At 41.9% G+C, this 22,744-nt stretch overlaps 1 protein-coding gene across 1 annotated transcript in view; it reads right to left on the bottom strand.

The window, feature by feature from the left end:
• Window positions 1-22,744, bottom strand: part of DCN (decorin) — a 68,391-nt gene that overhangs the window by 5,660 nt on the left and 39,987 nt on the right. Inside the window, exon 6 of the mRNA XM_082254466.1 lies at window positions 13,169-13,262. Coding sequence (XP_082110592.1) covers window positions 13,169-13,262 — 94 coding nt within the window. The remainder of the gene's footprint in view (window positions 1-13,168; window positions 13,263-22,744) is intronic.

Here is a 22,744-nt window from a genome sequence, read left to right as displayed (position 1 = left end):
AAGTCAGTTTAGTGCAGTCAGTGTAGTATAATGCTGTGCTGTGATTCTTGTGTAACAAAAGTGTAATGGTGCCACTGAAGTGTTGGTATTGGTGTCACCCCACTAATCCAATTTTTTCTTTTTCATTAAAAAGTTTCTTTAATTATTTTTTTTGCAGCATTAGGTTCTGTTGCTGCCTTATTAGTACTCCCCCATCTGTGTCACCAGTGCTATTCCTTCTACGTCAGCAGTGGTTTTCTTTTTTGTTTTTTTTTTGTTTGTTTTTTGTGGCACAGCAGCACTAATAATATTTAGGGCATAATTGCTGTCCCCCTTCTGCATCGCAGGTGCTATTCCTTCTGCGTCAGCAGTGATTTTCTTTTTTTTGTGGCGCAGCAGCACTAATAATATTTAGGGCATAATTGCTGTCCCCCCTTCTACATCCCAGGTGCTATTCCTTCTGCATTAGCAGTGGTTTCCTTTTTTTTTTCCTGCAGCACTAACAATTTTGAGGGCATAGTTGCTGTTCATCCATTCTACATTGCAGGAATTCCTCCTCTGCGTCAGCAGTGTTTCCCTTTTTTCTTTATTAGAACGGTTTATAGTGCACCAAGCACATAAATATTGCACCCAAGCACCATATTCCCTTCCCACACTCTATAGTAAAAAGTTATAAAAATCCCCCCAAAAATAAAAAACAATAATAAAATGGTTTATAATGCATTAGACACAAATATATTGCACCAAAGCACCATATTTCCATCCCACATTTTATAATAAAACGTTATAAAACTCCTCCCAAAAAATGCCCATCATGTCCAAAAGGCCAACAATCAGAGGCAGACACTCACAGGCCACTAAAAGAGGGCAAGCAGCCTCTGTGTCTACAGTGAAAAGTGGTGGTTGCAGACATAGTGCATCCTGTGCAGGTGGGGCATGTTTATCCTCTTTTACCGGTGCTGGCCGTGTTATTGAGCCACAACATGCAGAAGAGTTGGTGGAGTGGATAACTAAGCCGTCCTCATCCTCCATCAGGCAGGTTCATAATAGTTTGACCTCCACTGCAGCTGCCAAAGTGGCCTATTCTACAGGCTCATTGTCCACAGCTACTCCTTATATAGCCCCACCATTATACATAGAGGAGTCACCTTATTTATTTGATCATAGTGTCAGTTATATGCTGCGGGGGATACACAGCAATTTGAATGCTCCGATGTGGGTTCCCAGGTTGAGGAAGGGAGTAACTTGAGTCTAGAGAGAGGGGGTGCCAATGATGGACAAGAAACTAGCAGTCATGTTCTCCCAGCAGCAGCATACTGCCAAGTTTGCTCCAGTGAGGAGGAGGGAGGGGATGATGAGGTCACTGACTTTACTTGGGTGCCTGAGACAACAGAGGAGGATAGTGAGGAGGAGACATAACTCCAATGAGGCAGAATGCCCTCCAGGGGCCAGTTTAAGGGCAGCCACCCTATTACATCACACAACAGAGCTCCACAGGTGCAGGGTGCTGCTAACTCCCCGCTGACCTCCAAAAGTTCATTGGCGTGGGATTTTTTAAACACATGTGCAGCAGACTGCAGCATTGCTGTTTACAATCTCTGTCTGAAGCGGATCAAGCGTGGCCATAACACCAGCCGCTTGGGCACCATGCCATGCAATCCATTGGCAACAGCACCTGAAAGACCAACATCATAAAAAATGCAGACTTCTCCTTGCTCCTCGTCTGGGATCTCTACCCCTACTATACCTCAATTCTTTTCAAAAACCTGCACTGAGAGGAATGATGATATAGCAATGGGTGTCACAGGTACTTGTACCTAATCTACTAGCAGTACACCACCTGTTGATTTCACCAGGCAAATTTCGCTACCCCAGTTGAAGAACAAAAAAAAAAAAAAATACTGTCCCAGCCATCCACATGCAAAATTGCTAGCACTACAAATGCTGCCTTTTCATCTGGTAGACTCTGCCTCCTTTCGTAAATTAGCGGAATCTGCTTTACCACAGTGGCAGGTTCAAAAAAGAAATGTATTTTCACGTAAGGCTTATCCAGCTCTGTACCATCATGTGGAAGGCAATGTTTTGGCCTTGTTGGACAGAGCCGTCAGCAGCAAGGTTCACATTACTGCTGACTCGTGGTCCAGCAGGCATGGTCAGGAACGTTACATTCCCTTCATGAAGCACTGAGTAACTCTGCTGGCAGCTCAGAAGAATGCAGGACAGGGTTCAGTGCTCGAACTTGCTCAGCCCCCACGCCTCCAAAAAGCTAGTGGTGATTCTGCCACATCTGTCTGTTCCACCCTCCCTCTTCTTCTTCCTCTATGGACTCTTCTGCTGAATTGTCCTCTGAACCAGCAGTGCTCCCTAAGTGGTCAAGGGGCTATGCAAGCAGTCAGGCTAAAAGATGTCATGCAGTGGTTGACGCCATGGCAGTTTGAGCCAGGAACAGTTGTATGCGACAATGGCATGAAGCTTCTCTCCACCCTCCGACAGGGACACTTGACACATGTTCCATGCTTGGTACATGTCTTGAATTTGGTGGTGCAGCATTTCTTGAACAGGTACCTTAAAAGATCTTCTGAGGCAGGCCAGAAAAGTCTGTGGCCATTTCCGGCGGTCATACAATGCCAGTGCTCAGATGGCTAACATTCAATAGGAATTCAAACTGCCCACCAACCGCCTCATTTATGACATGCACAGTAGGTGGAACTCAACATTGGCAATGCTGCAGTGGCTGCACATGCACCAGAGGGCCACCAATAAGTACCTGTGTGAGTATGGCACAAGGACAGGCTCAGGGGCGCTTGACTTCTTTTCACCTAGCCAGTGGCTGCTGATAAAGGATGCATGCACTGTCCTGTCACCATTTGGGGAGGCCACAAGTATGGTGAGCTGCGACAATGCATGCACCAGTGACGCTATCCCTCTATATAGTCTTCCTGCTTTGTGGAATCATGGATAGGGCACTTGAGGCAGAACAGAGGGAGGAAGGGGAGGACTTCCTTTTCCCACAAGGCCCCCTTTATGTAGATACCATCCCTGTGGGGCTGCAAAATGCACAGGAGGAAGAGGAAGAGGATTGGGAGCCTGGATGTAGAGAATAACATACAGCAGACTTCAAGGGATGGTTTTCGGTCCCCAGAAACCCCAGGGATCATTACTGGCTGTCAACCCTTCTTGATCCACGTTTACAAGGGTAAAGTTGCAGAGCTTATCCTGCCTTCACAGAAGGAGCAGAGGATTAAACATCTTGAGGACGCCTTGAAGAAAAATTTACATAACACCTTTCCAAACATTGGGAGGGTTACCACTTCCTGGACAACGTGTTTCTGAGGCTGTGTTCGGCCAAAGGAAGAGTGGTGGAGAAGGAAGCGGACTCACAGATGCCTTTAAACAATTCTTTAGTTCTCAGTGCTGTTAGGTTTAAGCAAGCATCAGCAGCATCTGCATCATATGGTGCAGGATTATCTAGGGGCAAGAGCAGTCTTGGAGACCTTTGCAACTGAGCATCCACTGGGTTACTGGTCTTGACCACTGACCACTGGCCAGAACTTGCTCAATAGGCAATCGAGCTACTGGCCTGTCCTGATTCCAGTATCCTTTCTGAATGGTCATTCAGTGCTGCTGGAGGTTTTGTGACAGAAAAAAGAGTGTGACTGTCCACAGACTCCATTGACCGGCTGCCATTTATCAAAATGAATCAGTCCTGGATCAACAGCAGCTATCAAGCACATGATGCTGAAGTAACTGATTGAATTTGTTAGGAATCTGGGATCCCATGAAGACTGCCTATCCTGCCTATCCAATCCCTGATTCTTGATTATGCTAACTTCCAAAAAACAAAACAAATGTTTTTGGTATAGGACACCACCAACACCAAATGCCCAATTTTTCTGCACCTGTTTGACAGGTGCATGTAATTTTATTTTTTTTCAAATTTTTAATAGCAGTGCCCATTCCTGTGCTCAGCAAGGGTAACTGTGGAAGTTACAGTGTTCAGGCACCACCAACACTCAGCGCTCGATGTTTCTACACCTGTATGAGAGGTGCATGTAATTAAATTTTTTTTCTAATTTTTAACACCAGGGCCCGTTCTTGTGCCCAGCAAGAGTAACTGTGAGGGGTTACAGTGTTCAGGCACAATTAGAGTTTGGGCCGAGCATTCGTTTGGCCTGAACATCGCCCATTCAGGTACTTGCCTAACACCTGAACTCTCTCAGCACTTAGCAGGATGTTTGCCCGCCGAGTGCACCATCAATAGGTTGTTAAGGCCTCCCTACTAAGAGAGCTGATTTTTTGTAAAAATAAATGTAAATTGAAAAAATGGGGGGTAAAAACAGTTCGGGGGATCCTTTGGGTCTGGTACAGATTTAAAGTGGAACTCCACGCCAAATTTTTAAAAATAAAACAGCGTGGGGTCCCCCCCAAAATCCATACCACACCCGTATCTGAGCATGCAGCCTGGTAGGCCAGAAATGGGTGGGGCAAGTGAGTGCCCCACCCCCTGAACCGTACCAGGCCTCTTGCCCTCAACATAGAGAGGGTGCTTTGGGGTGCCCCCCAAAGCACCTTGTCCCCATGTTTGGATAAGGGTCTGGAATGGATTTTGGGGGGGACCCTACGCCATTTTTTTATCTGTATTGCTGGGAGCCGGCAAAACATTACAGCCACGAGCAAGTTTAAATGACATATTTTCCTTTAGAAATGTCAGTATTGCTGTAGCAGGCTCTTTACATCGCACAGATGCACCACTTTACAGACAGACTAAGGGGACACCCCCCGACATTTTAAAGGATTTTTTTATTTTTAATGTTTCACTTTAATTATCATTAAAATCACTGCTCCTTTAAAAACTATGGTCTTAAAAAAATGTTTTGCATTGATACATGTCCCCCAGGGTAGTACCCAGGCCCCCATACACTTTTTTTGGCAATAACTTGCACATAAGCTTTTAAAATTAGGACTTTTTTTCATGTTTGTGTGCCTTTAATAGAGTTTGCATGTTTGCTAGAACTTTTTCCCTGTTTGAGATGTTCTGGTGCAAACCGAACAGGGAGGTGTTCAACCCATCCCTAGTGCAGGCCAGTGAAGTTCCTCCACCCTGAACTCACTCATCCATGTTTTTATGGACCTTGCTTTGTGCACTGGTCCAAATCATTTGGTGGAAGGGGGATTATGGTGTGGGGTTGTTTTTCAGGGGTTGGGCTTAGTTCCAGTGAAGGGAACTCTTAAGGCGTCAACATACCAAGACATTTTGGACAATTTCATGCTCCCAACTTTGTGGGAACAGTTTCCTGTTGGGACATGACGGTGCACCAGTTCACAAAGCAAGGTCCATAAAGACATGGATGAGCGAGTTTGGAGTGGAGCAACTTGACAGGCCTGCACAGAGTGCGGACCTCAACCTAACAGAACACTTTTAAAGATGAAATTGATCGGAGACTGCGAGCCAGGCTTATTTTCCAGCATCAGTGCCTGACCTCACAAATGCACTTCTGGAAGAATGGTGAAATTTTCCTGTAAACACACTCCTAAACCTTGTTAGCAGCCTTCCCAGAAGAGTTGAAGCTGTTATAGTTGCAAAGGGTGGGATAACTCATTATTGAACCCATTGGACTAAGACTGGGATGCCATTAAAGTTCATGTGTGTGTAAAGGCAGGCATCATAATATGTTTGGTAATATAGTGTATGTGTAGGCATAATAAAGGGTTAGTGTTTGATGGGGAAAAAACATCTACCCCTTTACTTTCATCATGATCTCATGGATGTTTTCAAAGGAATCCCAAGCAAAACAACTGAATGCACTGCACGCAGTTTTATTTTGTCAGTGAGGAAGGTGGATGGATAGTATATTATACACAGAGATTGGGAGCATTATGGAAATGTAAATATACAGAAGACCCCAGGTAATAAATGCTGTAGATAATATGCTGCGTTGGGGGCAGATGCTATCCAAGGTATCATTTTTGCCTGTCCAAGGCATCATGCTGCCTGCATGTCTGTGTGCGCATTTGTGTGTGCCCGCACACACACACAAACACAAACAGGTAGTCAGCTCAGTGAAGTTGAGCATGTTAAAAGTACAGGCTCATAGTCACTTAGCAGAGTTTCATGCACAAGCACTTTACATTTCAGGTCCGGTTCACACTGGCACAATGCGGGAGACCCTGCAAATCCAGTGCGGGTTCCCGCATTGCACCTGAATCGCGGGCATTTCACACTGCCCTCTGCGAACTGCTGAGAGTGTCAATACAGAGTTAATGATATCCCCAGATCAGTTCGCAGATCGCAGTGCAAACTGTGAATTTGGACAGGAATCAGATCTGTTCACACCCATGCGATCCGATTCTGGTGCAGACAACAAAAAAGGATCCTACACGAGTTTGGTCCAAATGCGATGCGAATTCAGCCATACAGTTGGTATTGCCGAATTCGCATCGTACAGACATCGCATGTGATCTGCACAGCAATGCAGTGTGAATCACATGGGATGTCTGGCATTACACCAATGCAAACCAGCCCTCACACAGGTGCAGTGCTCCCCAGAACAACATATTTAAACAAGCTCAGTAGCTCTGGTGAGGTGAATCTCATACAGCAAAGGCTTCTCTCAAAGCCTTTGGCTCAACATTGGCTCAAACCATGGAAATAAAGGAAGGATCGCCAGACAAAAAACAGATGGGAAATAAATCATATAAAAACATTGAAGACATTTTGGGGACGATGCCACCTCCCATTACAGCTACAAAAATAAACATAAAACACAGTCATATGATAAAAAAAATATATATATTATTAGATACAATCTTTCATCATTCTAGCAGCTGCTTCAAATGGCCTCTTGGGTGACTTGGCAATGTTTAAGTACCATAAAACCACAATGTCAAGCATCAGTTATTGTAAATTGGCTATATAAAATTTTAATTGGCACCATTTGTTACAACTGGATAGGCACACTCACACAATGCATTCTTGTTACTAAATCTAAAGGAGATTGTACAATCAAATTGTTTTTTTAATTTAATAGATTGCTTACATAGGCTTTTACACTATATAGTTGTTGTTCTACAAGAGCACAGATATTGCACCATCAAATAATATGTGACCAAGCATCGTTCTGGGAGGACGTAAATATTTGAATATTTGTAAAGCACTGAGTAAAATGTGGAAGAACAATTGTGTGCCCTGAAAAAGCAAAACATGGAGTTAACTGCTACAAAACTTTGCCATAAGGAGGCAGAGACAGAATATTTGCTTAGCCTAATACTGTAGAAAGATTTTATGAGACTAAAATGAAAGCTGCTATTGCTGACCTTTTCAAAATTGCTTGTTGCTTACCCTTTTGCATCCATACATTGAATTACTGACCAGAAGAAAAGAATGCACTTTTTTAAATTACTTTCCTTATCTAACTTGAGGTGATTGTAGCCATATTGGTGCACTTGCAATAGAAACAATTGAGCAGTAGGGTATATCTCCTTCTACAAGGTCAAAGCAGTACTAATGCACAAAGTTTTAGCAAAATGTTAAGAAAGACAATCTCTGAGGAGAAAAAACACAATCAGTTGATCCAAAGCAAGGTAAAAAAAAAAAAACAATAAAGCTTGAACAAATTTGCTCCAACAAGGAAAAAAATCCTTCCTTTTTTATTTGCACTGGCATCCAGGTTTTCGGGACAAGACTATTATTATTATTATTATTACAGGTACTTATATAGCAGCATTAATTTACGCAGCGCTTTACATATGATTTTGGGGTGTGCTCCCTTCTTCAAAGTCCAAGCAGTACTAATGTCTAATTAGCAGAAATCCAGGTTTCATTACCATTGCTGTGTATGTTTGTGGGGGGGGGGGGGGGTTTCCCTCAGACATGGGGGTTTATTTACTAAAGGTAAATCGACTGTGCACTACAAGTGCACTGCAAGTGCACTTGGAAGTGCACTTGGAAGTGCAGTGTCTGTAGATCTGAGGGGGACATGCAAGGAAAATAAAATTTTGCATGCACATGATTGGATGATAGAAATCAGCAGAGCTTTCCCTCATTTCAGATCTCCCCCCTTAGATCTACATGACTGCACTTCCACGTGCACTTCCAAGTGCACTTGCAGTGCACAGTGGATTTGCCTTTAGTAAATAAACCCCCTTGTTTTACTTAACAATCTGCTAAAACTTTGTGTATTAGTACTGCTTTAGGGGGTATTCTCCAAAGGCTTGTCCTGAAAATGTGGATGTTGGTGCAAATAAAATAAGTATCATAGACAGTACTCAATTGTTTCTGTTTTCTTATCTAAGAAAATACTGGACCTATTACATAGAGGGGCAAATAACAAATGGTATTTTTGGTGTATGTCTGGAAATAGAAACATTTATATAAGCTTACTGGCAACTGTCTAGGTCTGGCTTCTGTTGTTTACTTAATCCTAGTACACAGGGGTTGAATGTTGGGTGGCATCGACCGGTTCAATAAAACTGGCCGACATTCGGCCTGTGTGTACTGCAGCCGGTCTGACAGAAGCCAGCCAAAGGGTCATGACCGAAAAAGGTCTGCAGATCAGTTTCCAAGAAGCGCTCTCAGCCAATAGCTGGCAGTGCTGAACGGAGTGTTCTGGTGGGGTGGACATCTCCCTGTCAGAACACAAAAGCACAGCAGGGGAAATCGTTGTACTAACATTGGATTGTTAGTACAGTGGCAATGACCTGTGCTGTCATGGTTTTTTGTTCAATCCGATGGGTTGAAAAAAAAAATAGTAGTGTGTACAAGCATTGGTTACCCTAGAAAAAAAAAAAAGATCATGTTTCCCTAAAGCATGTTATGCAGCACAGTGATTGTGATATGTAATTTTGCCCCTTGTATCATATAAAAAACCTGGCTGATCCTGCCTGGTTCTGCCTTCCCCCCTGTAAACCAACCATAGTTTATCATGGCTTCTGAGCCCTGACACCGTGGTCAGTTTACATGCCTCCATCATCCGCAGCTCTCCTCTCTGCTCTCCTCCATCCTCTCCCTGCCTGTCTGCTCCTGAGAGTGTCCCCTCCTGCTGCCTTAATAATTGTTATATGTATTTTGGCCCCTTCTATCATATAAAAAACCTGGCTGATCCTGCCTGGTTCTGCCTTCCCCCCCGTTAACCAACCACAGTTTATCATGGCTTCTGAGCCCTGACACCGTGGTCAGTTTACATGCCTCCATCATCCGAAGCTCTCCTCTCTGCTCTCCTCCATCCTCTCCTCCTCTCCCTGCCTGTCTGCTCCTGACAGTGTCCCCTCCTACTGCCTTAATAATTGTTATATGTTTATACAATTCCCTTTGTTTAATAACAATGTGTACCCCAGTGTCTATGCTATATGAAATTTAGATTTCTACCTTATTTTACAGCGTCTTCCCGGTGCTCACGTGACTCCTTGGCGCTCTCCTACTTTCCTCCCCTCCTCCCCAGCTGACGTCAGCGGGAATTCTCGGGCCTTCCCGCTGTAGATGTCAGCCCGGGAGATGAGAGAGCTGAGGAGTCACGTGAGCGCTGGGATGCGCTGTAAAATAAAGTAGAAACCTGCATTTTTTTCATATAGCACAGACACTAGGGTACATATTGGTATTAAACAGAGGGGATTGTATAAACATAAACCAGTGGCTTAACAACCACTCTAACTGCTGGTGTGTTTTGCTATTGTTTACATATTTGTACCTTTTACAAGACCATCTGCTGACATTGCTTAATCTAATGGTTATGATTTCCTAAAGCAGGAAAGACTGTGCTCTAGGCTCTGTTCACATATGCTGCGGTCGCGGTTCACAGCATGGGGTCCTGTGCATCCCTGTTTACTGATTTAGGTGCAAAGCAGGTAAAAACTTTTGGCTGAATTTGCACCTGATTCTGTGCAAAAGACACACAGGACCCTTTTTAAATGTGAACTACGGCCTCCCTGGAGCTGTGTGATCTGGCTCTATTGAGAGCTGGTCACATTCTCCTATCATGCAAATTGGATGCAGGGAAACCTGCATCCAATTCGCATAAGTGTGAACCCGGCTTCAGTAAAGTGAATGCTCCCTTAACAAAGTCAATACTCACTTAGCTCAAAAAGCAAGGTAAACCTTTGCTCACTATAAATACTCAACCATGTTTTAGGGATAATGAAAAGGCAGGGGTTTGTTTTGTACATGATTTGATTAGAGAAAGCTTTACTTCATTTACTATGCTAAGTGAACAATCTCTACTTCTTTAAAAAATCTTACCCAATGCACCTGCATGTTTGCATTTAATAAATGATGGACTAGATGTGAAACACTCAGATATGTTGGATGCTGACTTTACCAATGGTAACCGCAGCTCTGTAGGTTAGTGAAGATTCCTTTCAACTGCAGCAAAACAGGTATTTATTATTAATATTATTAATATTCTTTTACAGGCTGAATCTTTTAGTTATTTATTTATTGAATGCTACGAAGGACTAGCTGGCAGGTGTTTGGTGCCTACAATCTCTTACAATCTATACTTCCAGCCTTAATATCAATAATGCATTATTAATGGTGTTTAATAAATCATGTCATTTGGACAATGCCTTAAGGAATAGGAGAAATGCCTAGGAGTAAAGTACAACCTTAGAATTTACCTTAGATTTTTCTACTGATTCATTGACCTAAAGTCATCATAATTTTTAACTGTCAGTTAAAAAAAAAAAAAACATTTGCTACTGATAATGACAGCAGCTGTATAATGAACTCTAATACCTCTCTAGCAAAGCAGTGTACCACATAAGATATTTTGGAATTTGTACATGCCCAAGGTATGCTGTATATTTCAGGTGCTTCCTTTAAAAATTCACAAAAGCACATTTTGTGCAGTCTGGAATGTGTTATCTGAGAAAGGATGAGGTATTTAGAAAGTGCGTTGTATGTCGGTGCTTGCCTTCCAATTATTGTAGCCTCTAGGGCAGCCTTTTTCAACCTTATTAAAAGGAACCCTTGAAATACCTTTCAGATCTTAGGCTAATCTTACTGCGAATAATTATTATATCTACAGCCCATAGGATGGTAGTGTAAACATAAAGTTGTGGATATGGATGAGCCAAATGTACCTGGGTTTGGTTTGCAGGAGGTTTGTTGAACTGTGCTGAAGGTTTGAATTTTAAACCCTATTGATTTGTATCTGAAATTTTAAAATGAGTTTTGGACATTTTCAAGTCAATCGAGCAAGGAGGACTGAGCATTGAGGGATTTGTACAAATACAAGGAGCAGTGATTATTGCCTAAAGTGAAACATTAAAAAGGCATTTTTTTTTTTAAAGAACATGCTTGAGAATGTCCTAAAAGTAACTGTGAGGTGGCACATCTGTTTGACATATACAATATACTACATCAAAAATGCCATTTCAGTTTATGGTAAATGATTTCTACCTGCCAGCTTGGCTTTTTTTTTCTTTACAAAAAAAAAAAACAGCTAGGGACCCCCCCCCCCCCAAAAAAAAAAATGCATGCCAGACCCTTAGCGGCTTTCTGTGTATTTTGAAGGACCCTAGGGGGTGGGGGAGTCCCAAGGCCATCTTTTACTAAAAAGAATGTGGCAGGGAAATGTAAATAACTGGCATTTTTTAAAATTATTATTTCTAAAATGTCATACTGGATCCATACCTTTGATGAAGCTCTGCTACAGATTTTCAGGGGGTGCATCATGCAACATGGGGTTCATAAAAAATACATACTATGCCCTCATTTGAGTATGTAGCCTGTCAAGGAAAGGGGGGAATGAGCATACACCATGCAGACCCCATGCCTCAACATGCCAGGGAAACACCGTAACAGAGCTCCTTGTCCCTTGTTGATGTGGACAGGGTCTTCTTCCCTAAAACTCTTGCCTGGTCACTGTGGGGGTCTGCAGGCTGGGGGACTTTAAAAACTGGAATCGGGAACCCCCTTTAAAAATAAGGGGCCCACTAGATATAGCCCCCCCCCCTCCATGTGAATGAGTAAGGGGTACATAGGAAAAATGTCCCACCAAGTAAATTGATTATCAGTCATGATGTCATCAGACATTGCAGATTCTTGTCAATCATGATAAACAATGCCTGCCAACCCACCAAAAAAAAAAAACGACCTCCGGTTTTCTCCTGTCACTACTCCTCATTGTATAAAAAATTTCCAGGCGATAGTTGAATGTAAACAAAGGTGTGGGGTGGTGGCTGATATCATTGACCAAATGTGGCCATGGCCATTGACCAAATGTGGCCATGGTCAGTGATGACACTATAGGAGCAGAACCTGCAGCGTTATTAGCTGAATGCAGAGGCAAGAAGAGGAATCAGAGCATGCAGCCCCAGCTTAATAAGTCTGTGCCATGTCTTTCACAAAGCACAGAGTAATTCTTAGGTGGTTAGAGAAGATCTCTAGCCATACTCTACTATACGCCTGATGATGTTGACCCTCAGCCACTCACCAATCGATGCTACTTTTCTGCTGCTACTCTCATCACAAATGAAAGATCACTAGCTCACTGTAAGGTAAACAGCATTGGGAATGCTGGGAGATGTCATTGATCAAATATGGGTTTGACTGATATGGTCAATGACATCACCCAGGATCTTCACCTGCTTGTTTACAACTTTAGCTGGAGGTTGTAAAGGTAGCATTTTTTTTTTTTTTTTTACCTTATGCATTAAGGTAAAAAACATTTCTCTGTGCAGCTCCCCCTCAGATCCTCATATACTTACCTGAGCCCATTCTTGGCCCAGCCCTGTGCTCAAGAGCAGTGGCTCTCTCTGCTCTCTCTCCTCTCTCTCCTCACAGGGCAGATTAATAGCCATTGGCTCCCACTGCTGTCAATCAAAGCATGTGATGAGGGATCCAGGATGGAGCCACACTGTCTGTGTCAATAGATATAGACTGCACGGCTCGGGAACGACCCCACAGGTGTGCCACTATAGGAAGTGTGCCACTTCTTTGGGTGAAGAGAAGAGGAGGAGTCAGGAGCGCCGATAGGAGACCCAAAAGAAGAGGAGGGTCAGGGCTGCTTGCACAGAGACGGTAAGTATAACATGCTTGTTATTAAAAAAAAATAGCATTTACAATCACTTTAAGGTTGGTGAACTAGCCAGGTTGTTCATCCATTCCCCTGCTCATCCCTAACATCAAACAGTTATTTAATCAAAATAATCTGTTTATAGGCAAGGAATAAACTAGCTTTATTACCATACTTACTTTGCAAGGTTGTTCAGTCCATTGAAACTGTCAGCATCAACTTTTGCAATTTTGTTACCATCAAGATGCAGTTCAGTTAGAGAAGTTGGCAAACCTAATCCAAAAAGAAAAATAAAGCACATTAGCTAGAATCAATGTTCATACCTTATAAAAAAAAAATTACATCAAATTCACTAGGGTTTATGAAAAGTCACAAGGCTAAAGCTAAAGAACATTTTTAACAATATTATAAAAATATGAACATTTCTCTGTAAGACTCCATGCACACTGGGCTTAAAAAAAACGCCAGTTCCCTTGGAAGACAAAAACGCTCATATAGAGAGTTTTTTGTACATAGTTTAGGCGAGTTTAGGAGAGTTTTGCGTTTTTTCTGCCAGAAAGCTCCAATCAGAAATGCAAACCAGAAGGGTTTTTTTTCTGCCTTTAAACGTTGTTCCTAAACTATGCCTGTAATCATCCTAATGTGCATTGACACATAGGATAACATTGAGCTGCTTCTACAGGCAAAACACAAAACTCCTGTAATAGCAGTGACTTTTATGCCAGTGTGCATGGAGACTTACAGAGAAATGTTCATATTTTTATCACAAATTTTCTGTAAGGGCATTTCTAATGTGTACTGAAATATTCCATCTAATTCTGACTCACATCTGTTTACCTATGTAATAAAATGAAGGGGTCTAACCCCTCACAAAACCCTCATAAGTTACAGAAGAAGAGTGATTCTACTATTGTTTATATAATTTGGTAGTCTAAATTCAGTTTTATGTGTTGCATAAGTGTTAACAGACAATCATCACACTTCAATATCCCATTTCATGAACAGGTGGTGCCACAATTGAAATCTAAAACTGAAGTTCTTACATCTGAAAAAAAAAAAAACAGAAAGCTGATTTGGGTGAGATTGATGAATTAACAACAGTGTCATGTGAACTTGTCAGAAGTGACTCATGCAGATAGCAGAAGAATGAAACAGCAGACAGAAATGACACTTAGTGCTCCGGATTGAGACAAGTACACACTCCAGAGCAGGGGTGTCAAACCCAATTTCATCACAGGGCGCATTAGCATTATGGTTCCTTTCAAAGGGCCAGTTGTATCTGTAAGACTAGATATCCAGAGCAACCCCCCCCCCCTTACATCAAATGCCAAGAGCCTCCTATGACCAGAAGTCATGCCGCCCACCCTCCCTTACATCACAGTGCACCCCCCTTACCTTATGCTGCTGCTGGGAAGAAGCTAGGGAGTGGTGCTAGGAAGCAAAAATTGCAGGGTCTGGAGAAGGACCCGAGGAGGGCTGGAGCCAGCTGCTGGAGTCTGCTAAATGCCGAGACCAGGGGAGAAGGAGACGAGGGGGTGCTATGGTTGCACTGAGAGGTACAGGTTCTGTGGGATCTCTGATGCAACTGCTGAAATAAGGGGGCAGAGACAAGCCTCTCCAGGGCTGCACGGAGGTGCACAGGATCTGGCGGAGGAGTTCTGTCCACCTCTCCTGCTGCCAATTGCTGAGACAAGGTGAAACAGCGATGAGGGGGGTGCTGCAGGAGAGGTGCGTGGGCCACATGAAATGGCCTGTTGGGCCAGATTCAGCCCCCGGGCCTTGTATTTGACACATGTGCTCTAGAGAGATATGCTTTGTTATATTTCATGTCTGAGGTTTACAACCACTTTAATTACTGTCAGTTTCCTTATCAGAGAACTGGCTGTAATTCCTTATGAATTTGCCACTGCCATAAAGACTGGTGGTAGTAAAAACTACCTGAATTTGCTGAATGTGTCACTAATGGTACTGACACTGGCTCAGGCTTGCCTAAATTAGGTGCAGGCAGTTCCTAAGGAAATTACCACCAGAAAAGTGTCATTAGGGCTGTTTTGAATAGTTATACTTTGTGTTTATTCTTTCTTTGTGTGGCCACCTCTAAAAACTTGTGGACAAATCCAACAACAGTACTGGTAGGGAGACTGCCTAAAGGGTTCTCAAGACTTTCTGAAAGTAACTAACACCTTCTCTTTATACACTCAGTAGACAGACAAGCCCCCCCTGAACCATACCAGGCCACATGCCCTCAACATGGGGGGTGGATGCTTTGGGGCAGTAGGGGGCGGTGGGTACTTTGGGGCAGGGGGCATGTTGATGGGGACAAGGGCCTCTTCCTGACAACCCTGGGCTGTGGTTGTTTGGGTCTGCAGGTGGGGGGGGTTTATCAGAATTCGGGAGCCCCCTTTAACAAGGGGGCCCCAGATCTCCACCCCCCCATGTGAACGTGTATCGGGTACATATTACCCATACCCGTTTACCAAAAAAGTGTCAAAAAATAATAAAAACACAAACACAGTTTTTGACAAATCCTTTATTAAAAAAAAAAAAACAGTATCCCCCCCATGTAGATCTGTCATCAATCACGCCGCCCACCCCACCGGAAAAGAAAAAGAAATTGCTCTCGCCGACATGGAGGTGCTATGCCTACTGCAGGCTCCTCTGTTTAATAGTTCTTTTAAAGGGAAGTGGCAGGGCCACCTGTCTACGTCACGTGTGGCACCGCCCCCTTCTGACATCATGAATCAGACAGTTGATGACTCATGGTTGTTAAGAACGCGGGCGGATGGCTTCCCGCTTCTTTTTACTAGGGTCCATATGTTTACATGCATAAAGATATTAGAATGTTATAAATATAAATGTTTTAGTTTTTTATTCTTAACCTCTTAAGGACCCCAACTGCCCTGCTGCACCAGATCATATATAAATGTATGTGATGTGGTTTTTATGGGTAGGGGGCGCATGCGTCAACCCCGGCTGTGCTGCTATTTTTTATAACACAAGGCAATCAGTGGGTCCTGGCCAATGACTTATGGCCAGGATCGGCTGAGCGAATGACAGAAGTGAGCCCTGTGCTGGTAAACAACACAGGGCTCTCAACGTACAGCAGTGATGTATCAGATTTCTTTCTCCGCACTATCACAGTCCCACTATAAGTCACTGATCACCGCCATTACTAGTATAAAAAAATATAAAAAATTCCAGTATATACAGTGGGTACGGAAAGTATTCAGACCCCCTTAAATTTTTCACTCTTTGTTATATTGCAGCCATTTGCTAAAATCATTTAGGTTCATTCTTCTTCCTCATGAATGTACACATAGCACCCCATACTGACAGAAAAACACAGAATTGTTGACATTGTTGCAGATTTATTAAAAAAGAAAAACTGAAATATCACACGGTCCTAAGTATTCAGACCCTTTGCTCAGTATTTAGTAGAAGCCCCCTTTTGATCTAATACAGCCAGGAGTCTTTTTGGGAAAGATGCAACAAGTCTTTCACACCTGGATTTGGGGATCCTCTGCCATTCCTCCTTGCAGATCCTCTCCAGTTCTGTCAGGTTGGATGGTAAACGTTGGTGGACAGCCATTTTTAGGTCTCTCCAGAGATGCTCAATTGGGTTTAAGTCAGGGCTCTGGCTGGGCCATTCAAGAACAGTCACGGAGTTGTTGTGAAGCCACTCCTTCGTTATTTTAGCTGTGTGCTTAGGGTCATTGTCTTGTTGGAAGGTAAACCTTTGGCCCAGTCTGAGGTCCAGAGCACTCTGGAGAAGGATTTTGTCCAGGATATCCCTGTACTTGGCGGCATTCATCTTTCCCTCGATTGCAACCAGTCGTCCTGTCCCTGCAGCTGAAAAACACCCGCACAGCATGATGCTGCCACCACCATGCTTCACTGTTGGGACTGTATTGGACAGGTGATGAGCAGTGCCTGGTTTTCTCCACACATACCGCTTAGAATTAAGGCCATAAAGTTCTATTTTGGTCTCATCAGACCAGAGAATCTTATTTCTCACCATCTTGGAGTCCTTCAGGTGTTTTTTTAGCAAACTCCATTCGGGCTTTCATGTGTCTTACACTGAGGAGAGGCTTCCGTCGGGCCACTCTGCCATAAAGCCCCGACTGGTGGAGGGCTGCAGTGATGGTTGACTTTCTACAACTTTCTCCCATCTCCTGACTGCATCTCTGGAGCTCAGCCAGAGTGATCTTTGGGTTCTTCTTTACCTCTCTCACCAAAGCTCTTCTCCCCCGATAGCTCAGTTTGGCCGGACGGCCAGCTCTAGGAAGGGTTCTGGTCATCCCAAACGTCTTCCATTTGAGGATTATGGAGGCCACTGTGCTCTTAGGAACCTTAAGTGCAGCAGAAATCTTTTTGTAACCTTGGCCAGATCTGTGCCTTGCCACAATTCTGTCTCTGAGCTCTTTTAGGCAGTTCCTTTGACCTCATGATTCTCATTTGCTCTGACATGCATTGTGATCTGGAAGGTCTTATATAGACAGGTGTGTGGCTTTCCTAATCAAGTCCAATCAGTATAATCAAACACAGCTGGACTCAAATGAAGGTGTAGAACCATCTCAAGGATGATCAGAAGAAAAAGTTAAAAAAGAGTTAAATATATGAGTGTCACAGCAAAGGGTCTGAATACTTAGGACCATGTGATATTTCAGTTTTTCTTTTTTAATAAATCTGCAACAATGTCAAAAATTCTGTGTTTTTCTGTCAGTATGGGGTGCTATGTGTACATTCATGAGGAAGAAGAATGAACTTAAATGATTTTAGCAAATGGCTGCAATATAACAAAGAGTGAAAAATTTAAGGGGGTCTGAATACTTTCCGTACCCACTGTATATATATCATTGTTTGTAGTTGCTATATATTTCACGCAAACTAGTTAATATATATTTATTGGGAATTTATTTTACCAAGGACATGTAGCAGAATACAGTTTGGCCTGAATGTATTAAGGAACTAGATTTTTTTTACATTGTTTATTGGAAATGTTTTATATCAGAAAGTAAAAAAAATGGTTTTTTTTTTCAAAATTGTCTGACTTTTTTTCATTTATATAATTAAAAATAAAATACCACCAAAAGAAAGTTCTATTTGTGTGAAAAAAATGATATCAATTTCATTTGGTTACAGTGTTGCATGATCTTGCAATAGCCAGTTCAATTAGCGCAGTGCTAAATGGCAAAAAAGGACCTGGTCATGAAGGTGGTAAAATCTTCCAGAGCATGAGTGGTTAATGTAACTAATCCTCCATCTTTTTCAGCTTTAGTGTACCTTAAAGTGAATCTGTCAGGACAGAAATTGTTTGTGAAGGCCCTGTATTACTTATCTAAACAACTGATATGCACATACTTGTTCCAGGTCAGTGACCCAGCAAGTAGTAAAGAAAGGATAAAGAAGACAGCACCTAGCCTACAGGTACAGGGCAGCCCATATATTTTTGTCCTAACAGGTTCAGGGCAAGTTGCATTTTCAAAGCTGTGCCAGGAATTGGACAAAGTAGACATTTAAAATAAAGAATAGCAACTGATGTACACATTCTAATGAGAAATGTAGAGCTTTATTGAAGAACTGACTACAAAAAAGCTGAACCCTTAGTAATTAATAAATATGATTATTCAGATAATTTAGACCAATTACCACATTGGCATCAAATAATTAGACCTGACCATTTTTTTAGGGTAAAATATAGAAGGTTTGGGACACACAAAAATGTAAATCAATACAATTTATAAAAAATCACTAAGATACTGTGTATTCGTCTAGAAAATGAAAAATAAAGAATTTTCCCTCAAAAGTGAAAAGTGGAAATTGTACAGTAGTAATTATTTGAAATAAAGTATGATTTCCATAAAAACATTAAAGCTGAAATGTAAACAAATAGATAACTAAACAGAAAAAAACACATATATGGAAATTGTTTTATCTGAAAAATGATGTGCCATTTTTTTTTTTTTTGTGATCTAGGTATTCCTGCTAGAGAGTCAGACATTCAACCTCTACTGCAGCAGCATTAGAGCCTTGCTGGTTAAGAACAACCTCCAACCTGGAGCCTACACAATAAAATAGCAATAGTACAGTGATAAGTCCATTTATCTGTTTTTACATATACCTATACCTAATTCGGTGATTGCATGCAGGGAATACCTTTATTGTCTCTACCCCATTTTCTTTATTTTGTTATATTTTACACCAACAGTTACAACTGAAGTCCAGGCAGATAAAAGATAAAAGACACAAATTAATCTAGCTCTGTACTGCATTTATTAATACATGTATAGGGATCTGCTGCCCTCTACTATCTGTATTTGTAATTGCCTGGGCTACTGATATATTTATTGTATGCACTTCCTGTCTCTGGGTTGGTGGGTTGAAACCCCCAGAAGGAGGAATTGGAGAAAGAAAGTCTGAGACCACATGTCTTGTCCATTGGAAAGTTGTTGCTAGGGATTATCAGGCAAGTGCTCATAAGTTAAATCATTTACTATTGTTGCCCATAGCGTCTGGGTGTATATATATACTAATATATATATATATATATATATAGATATAGATATATATATAGATATATCTATATCTATCTCTCTCTCTATCTATATATATGTTTGTATATACTGTATATACTGTTTATATATATATAGATATATATATATATATATATATATATATATATATATATATACAGCTGCAAGAAAAAGTATTTGAACCCTTTGGAATGATATGGATTTCTGCACAAATTGGTCATAAAATGTGATCTGATCATCATCTAAGTCACAACAATAGACAATCACAGTCTGCTTAAACTAATAACACACAAAGAATGAAATGTTGCCATGTTTTTATTGAACACACCATGTAAACATTCACAGTGCAGGTGGAAAAAGTATGTGAACCCTTGGATTTAATAACTGGTTGAGCCTCCTTTGGCAGCAATAACTTCAACCAAACGTTTCCTGTAGTTGCAGATCAGACATGCACAACAGTCAGGAGTAATTCTTGACCATTCCTCTTTACAGAACTGTTTCAGTTAAGCAATATTCTTGGGATGTCTGGTGTGAATCGCTTTCTTGAGGTCATGCCTCAGCATTTAAATCGGGCTGAGGTCAGGACTCTGACTGGGCCACTTCAGAAGGCGTATTTTCTTATGTTTAAGCTATTCTGTTGTTGATTTACTTCTATGCTTTGGGTCATTGTCCTGTTGCAACACCCATCTTCTGTTGAGCTTCAGCTGGTAGACAGATGGCCTTAAGTTCTCCTGCAAAATGTCTTGATAAACTTGGGAATTCATTTTTCCTTTGATGATAGCAATCCGTCCAGGCCCTGACGCAGCAAAACAGCCCCAAAACATGATGCCCCCACCACCATACTTCACAGTTAGGAGGAGGTTTTGATGTTGGTGTTCTGTGCCTCTTTTCGCCACACATAGTGTTGTGTGTTTCTTCCAAACAACTCAACTTTGGTTTCATCTGTCCACAGAATATTTTGCCAGTACTGCTGTGGAACATCCAGGTGCTCTTGTGCAAACTGTAAACGTGCAGCAATGTTTTGTTTGGACAGCAGTGGCTTCCTCTGTGGTATCCTCCCATGAAATCCATTCTTGTTTAGTGTTTTACGTATTGTAGATTCTCTAACAGGGATGTTAGCATTTGCCAGTGACTTTTGTAAGTCTTTAGCTGACACTCTAGGATTCTTCTTCACCTCATTGAGCAGTCTGCGCTGTGCTCTTGCAGTCATCTTTACAGGACGGCCACTCCTAGGGAGAGTAGCAGCAGTGCTGAACATTCTCCATTTATAGACAATTTGTCTTACCGTGGACTGATGAACAGCAAGGCTTTTGGAGATACTTTTATAACCCTTTCCAGCTTTATGCAAGTCAACAATTCTTAATCGTAGGTCTTCTGAGAGCTCTTTTGTGCGAGGCATCATTCACATCAGGCAATGCTTCTTGTGAAAAGCAAACCCAGAACTGGTGTGTGTTTTTTTTTTAGGGCAGGGCAGCTGTAACAAACACCTCCAATCTCATCTCATTGATTTGACTTCAGTTGGCTGACATCTCACTTCAATTAGCTCTTGGAGATGTCATTAGTCTAGGGATTCACATACTTTTTCCACCTGCACTGTGAATGTTTACATGGTATGTTCAATAAAAACATGGTACATTTCATTCTTTGTGTGTTATTAGTTTAAGCAGACTGTGATTGTCTATTGTTGTGACTTAGATGATGATCAGATCACATTTTATGACCAATTTGTGCAGAAATCCATATCATCCAAAGGGTTCACATACTTTTTTTTGCAGCTGTATATCTGCCTTGTTGATATCTTACATGAAACATACCAGTTAACTAAGTCGGTGATATGGTGAGTGTGCGTAGTGGTCACCTTGCTGTAAGTTAGTAGGTCAACCTGTTTATTGTATTCAAGTTTATATGCAGCTTCTGTTATTTTAGTTAACTTTTTCCTTATTGGTCTGGGATTCTATAGCTAGTTTTAGCTTAGGGCTGAAAAACCAGCATAGGCTAGAGCCAGGTTTGGCATCCAACTGCCACTTCAGGTAGTTAGAAGTCCAGTCACATGACAGTTTAGAAGCCACTAGGGACTAAGACACAGAGTAGACAGGTGACTCTGAGTTCTGGTGTCACGCAACAGCTTCTGCACAGAGGCTGCATTCCAGACTGGTTTGACAATGGTTGGAAGATCTCTCCATCAACGCAGAACTTGTCTTCACACAAGTCTTCACACTGGTCTCTGACACCGTGCTCATCTGATCATCCTCAGGGGACCCTGCAACTGAACTTTGCTACAACATTCACCTGTAAGTATATTTTATAATAACTATATATATATATGTGCACTAGGGATGGGCCGAATGACCCCTTGTTCGGTTTGTGGCAGAACTTTCGAACATCACAAACGTTCGGAACTGAATAACGATCCCTATTGAAGTCTATGGGACCCAAGCTGGAAAAATCAAACATGCCCATTTTGAAGGCTTATATGTAAGTAATTGGGTATACAATGATTATGGGGGTCCGGGTACTGCCCTGGGGACATGTATTAATGAAAAAAGTTTGTAAAAAACATCATTTTTTTTAATAAGCAGCAATTTACTGATGCTTAAAGTGAAAACATAAAAATGAGAAATAACAATAAAAATGAAAAATGAATTTTAATATAGTGCCTGGGGGGCCCCTTTAGTCTGCATGTAAAGTGGCACATCTGTATCATGTATAGAAGCTGCTGCAGCAAAAATGACATTTATAAAGCCAAAAAATGACATTTTCCCTGCAAGTTTTCTTTATTTTGGAAATAATTAGTTCGGGAGTCAGTCTGTATGATGAGGCCACAATGTAATGCACTAGTAACAAAATTTGCATAAATTCTGGTTTCTCTTTCACAGACTTTTGCTGAAGTAACAGGTGCTGACAAATTGGGCTTTGGATGTTGGTGGTGCCTTCACACCCTAACCCTATAGAGGTACTGATGAAAGCAAGAATTGGCCTTGCTGTCAAAAATGTATATGATATGCCCCAGTCAAACAGTGGCAGAAAAATTGGGCTTTGGGTGTTGGTGGAGGACAAGTAGGCAGAATAAGCCACTCTGGCAGCTGCGCACTAGTCTTTGCTTAGGTGATGGAGTATGAGAAGGACGAGGATGATTTAGTAAGCTAGTTCACCATCTCCTCTGCATGCTGTGGCTGGATAGAACAAGCAACATAACTAAACAGAGGAAATGATGCCCTGCCT

The sequence above is a fragment of the Pelophylax lessonae genome (assembly GCF_965119305.1).
Source record: "Pelophylax lessonae genome assembly, chromosome: 4".
In the NCBI taxonomy this organism is placed as follows: Eukaryota; Metazoa; Chordata; class Amphibia; order Anura; family Ranidae; genus Pelophylax; species Pelophylax lessonae.
Note: the sequence above shows the minus strand (reverse complement) of the source record. Positions and strands in the feature narration are given on the sequence as shown.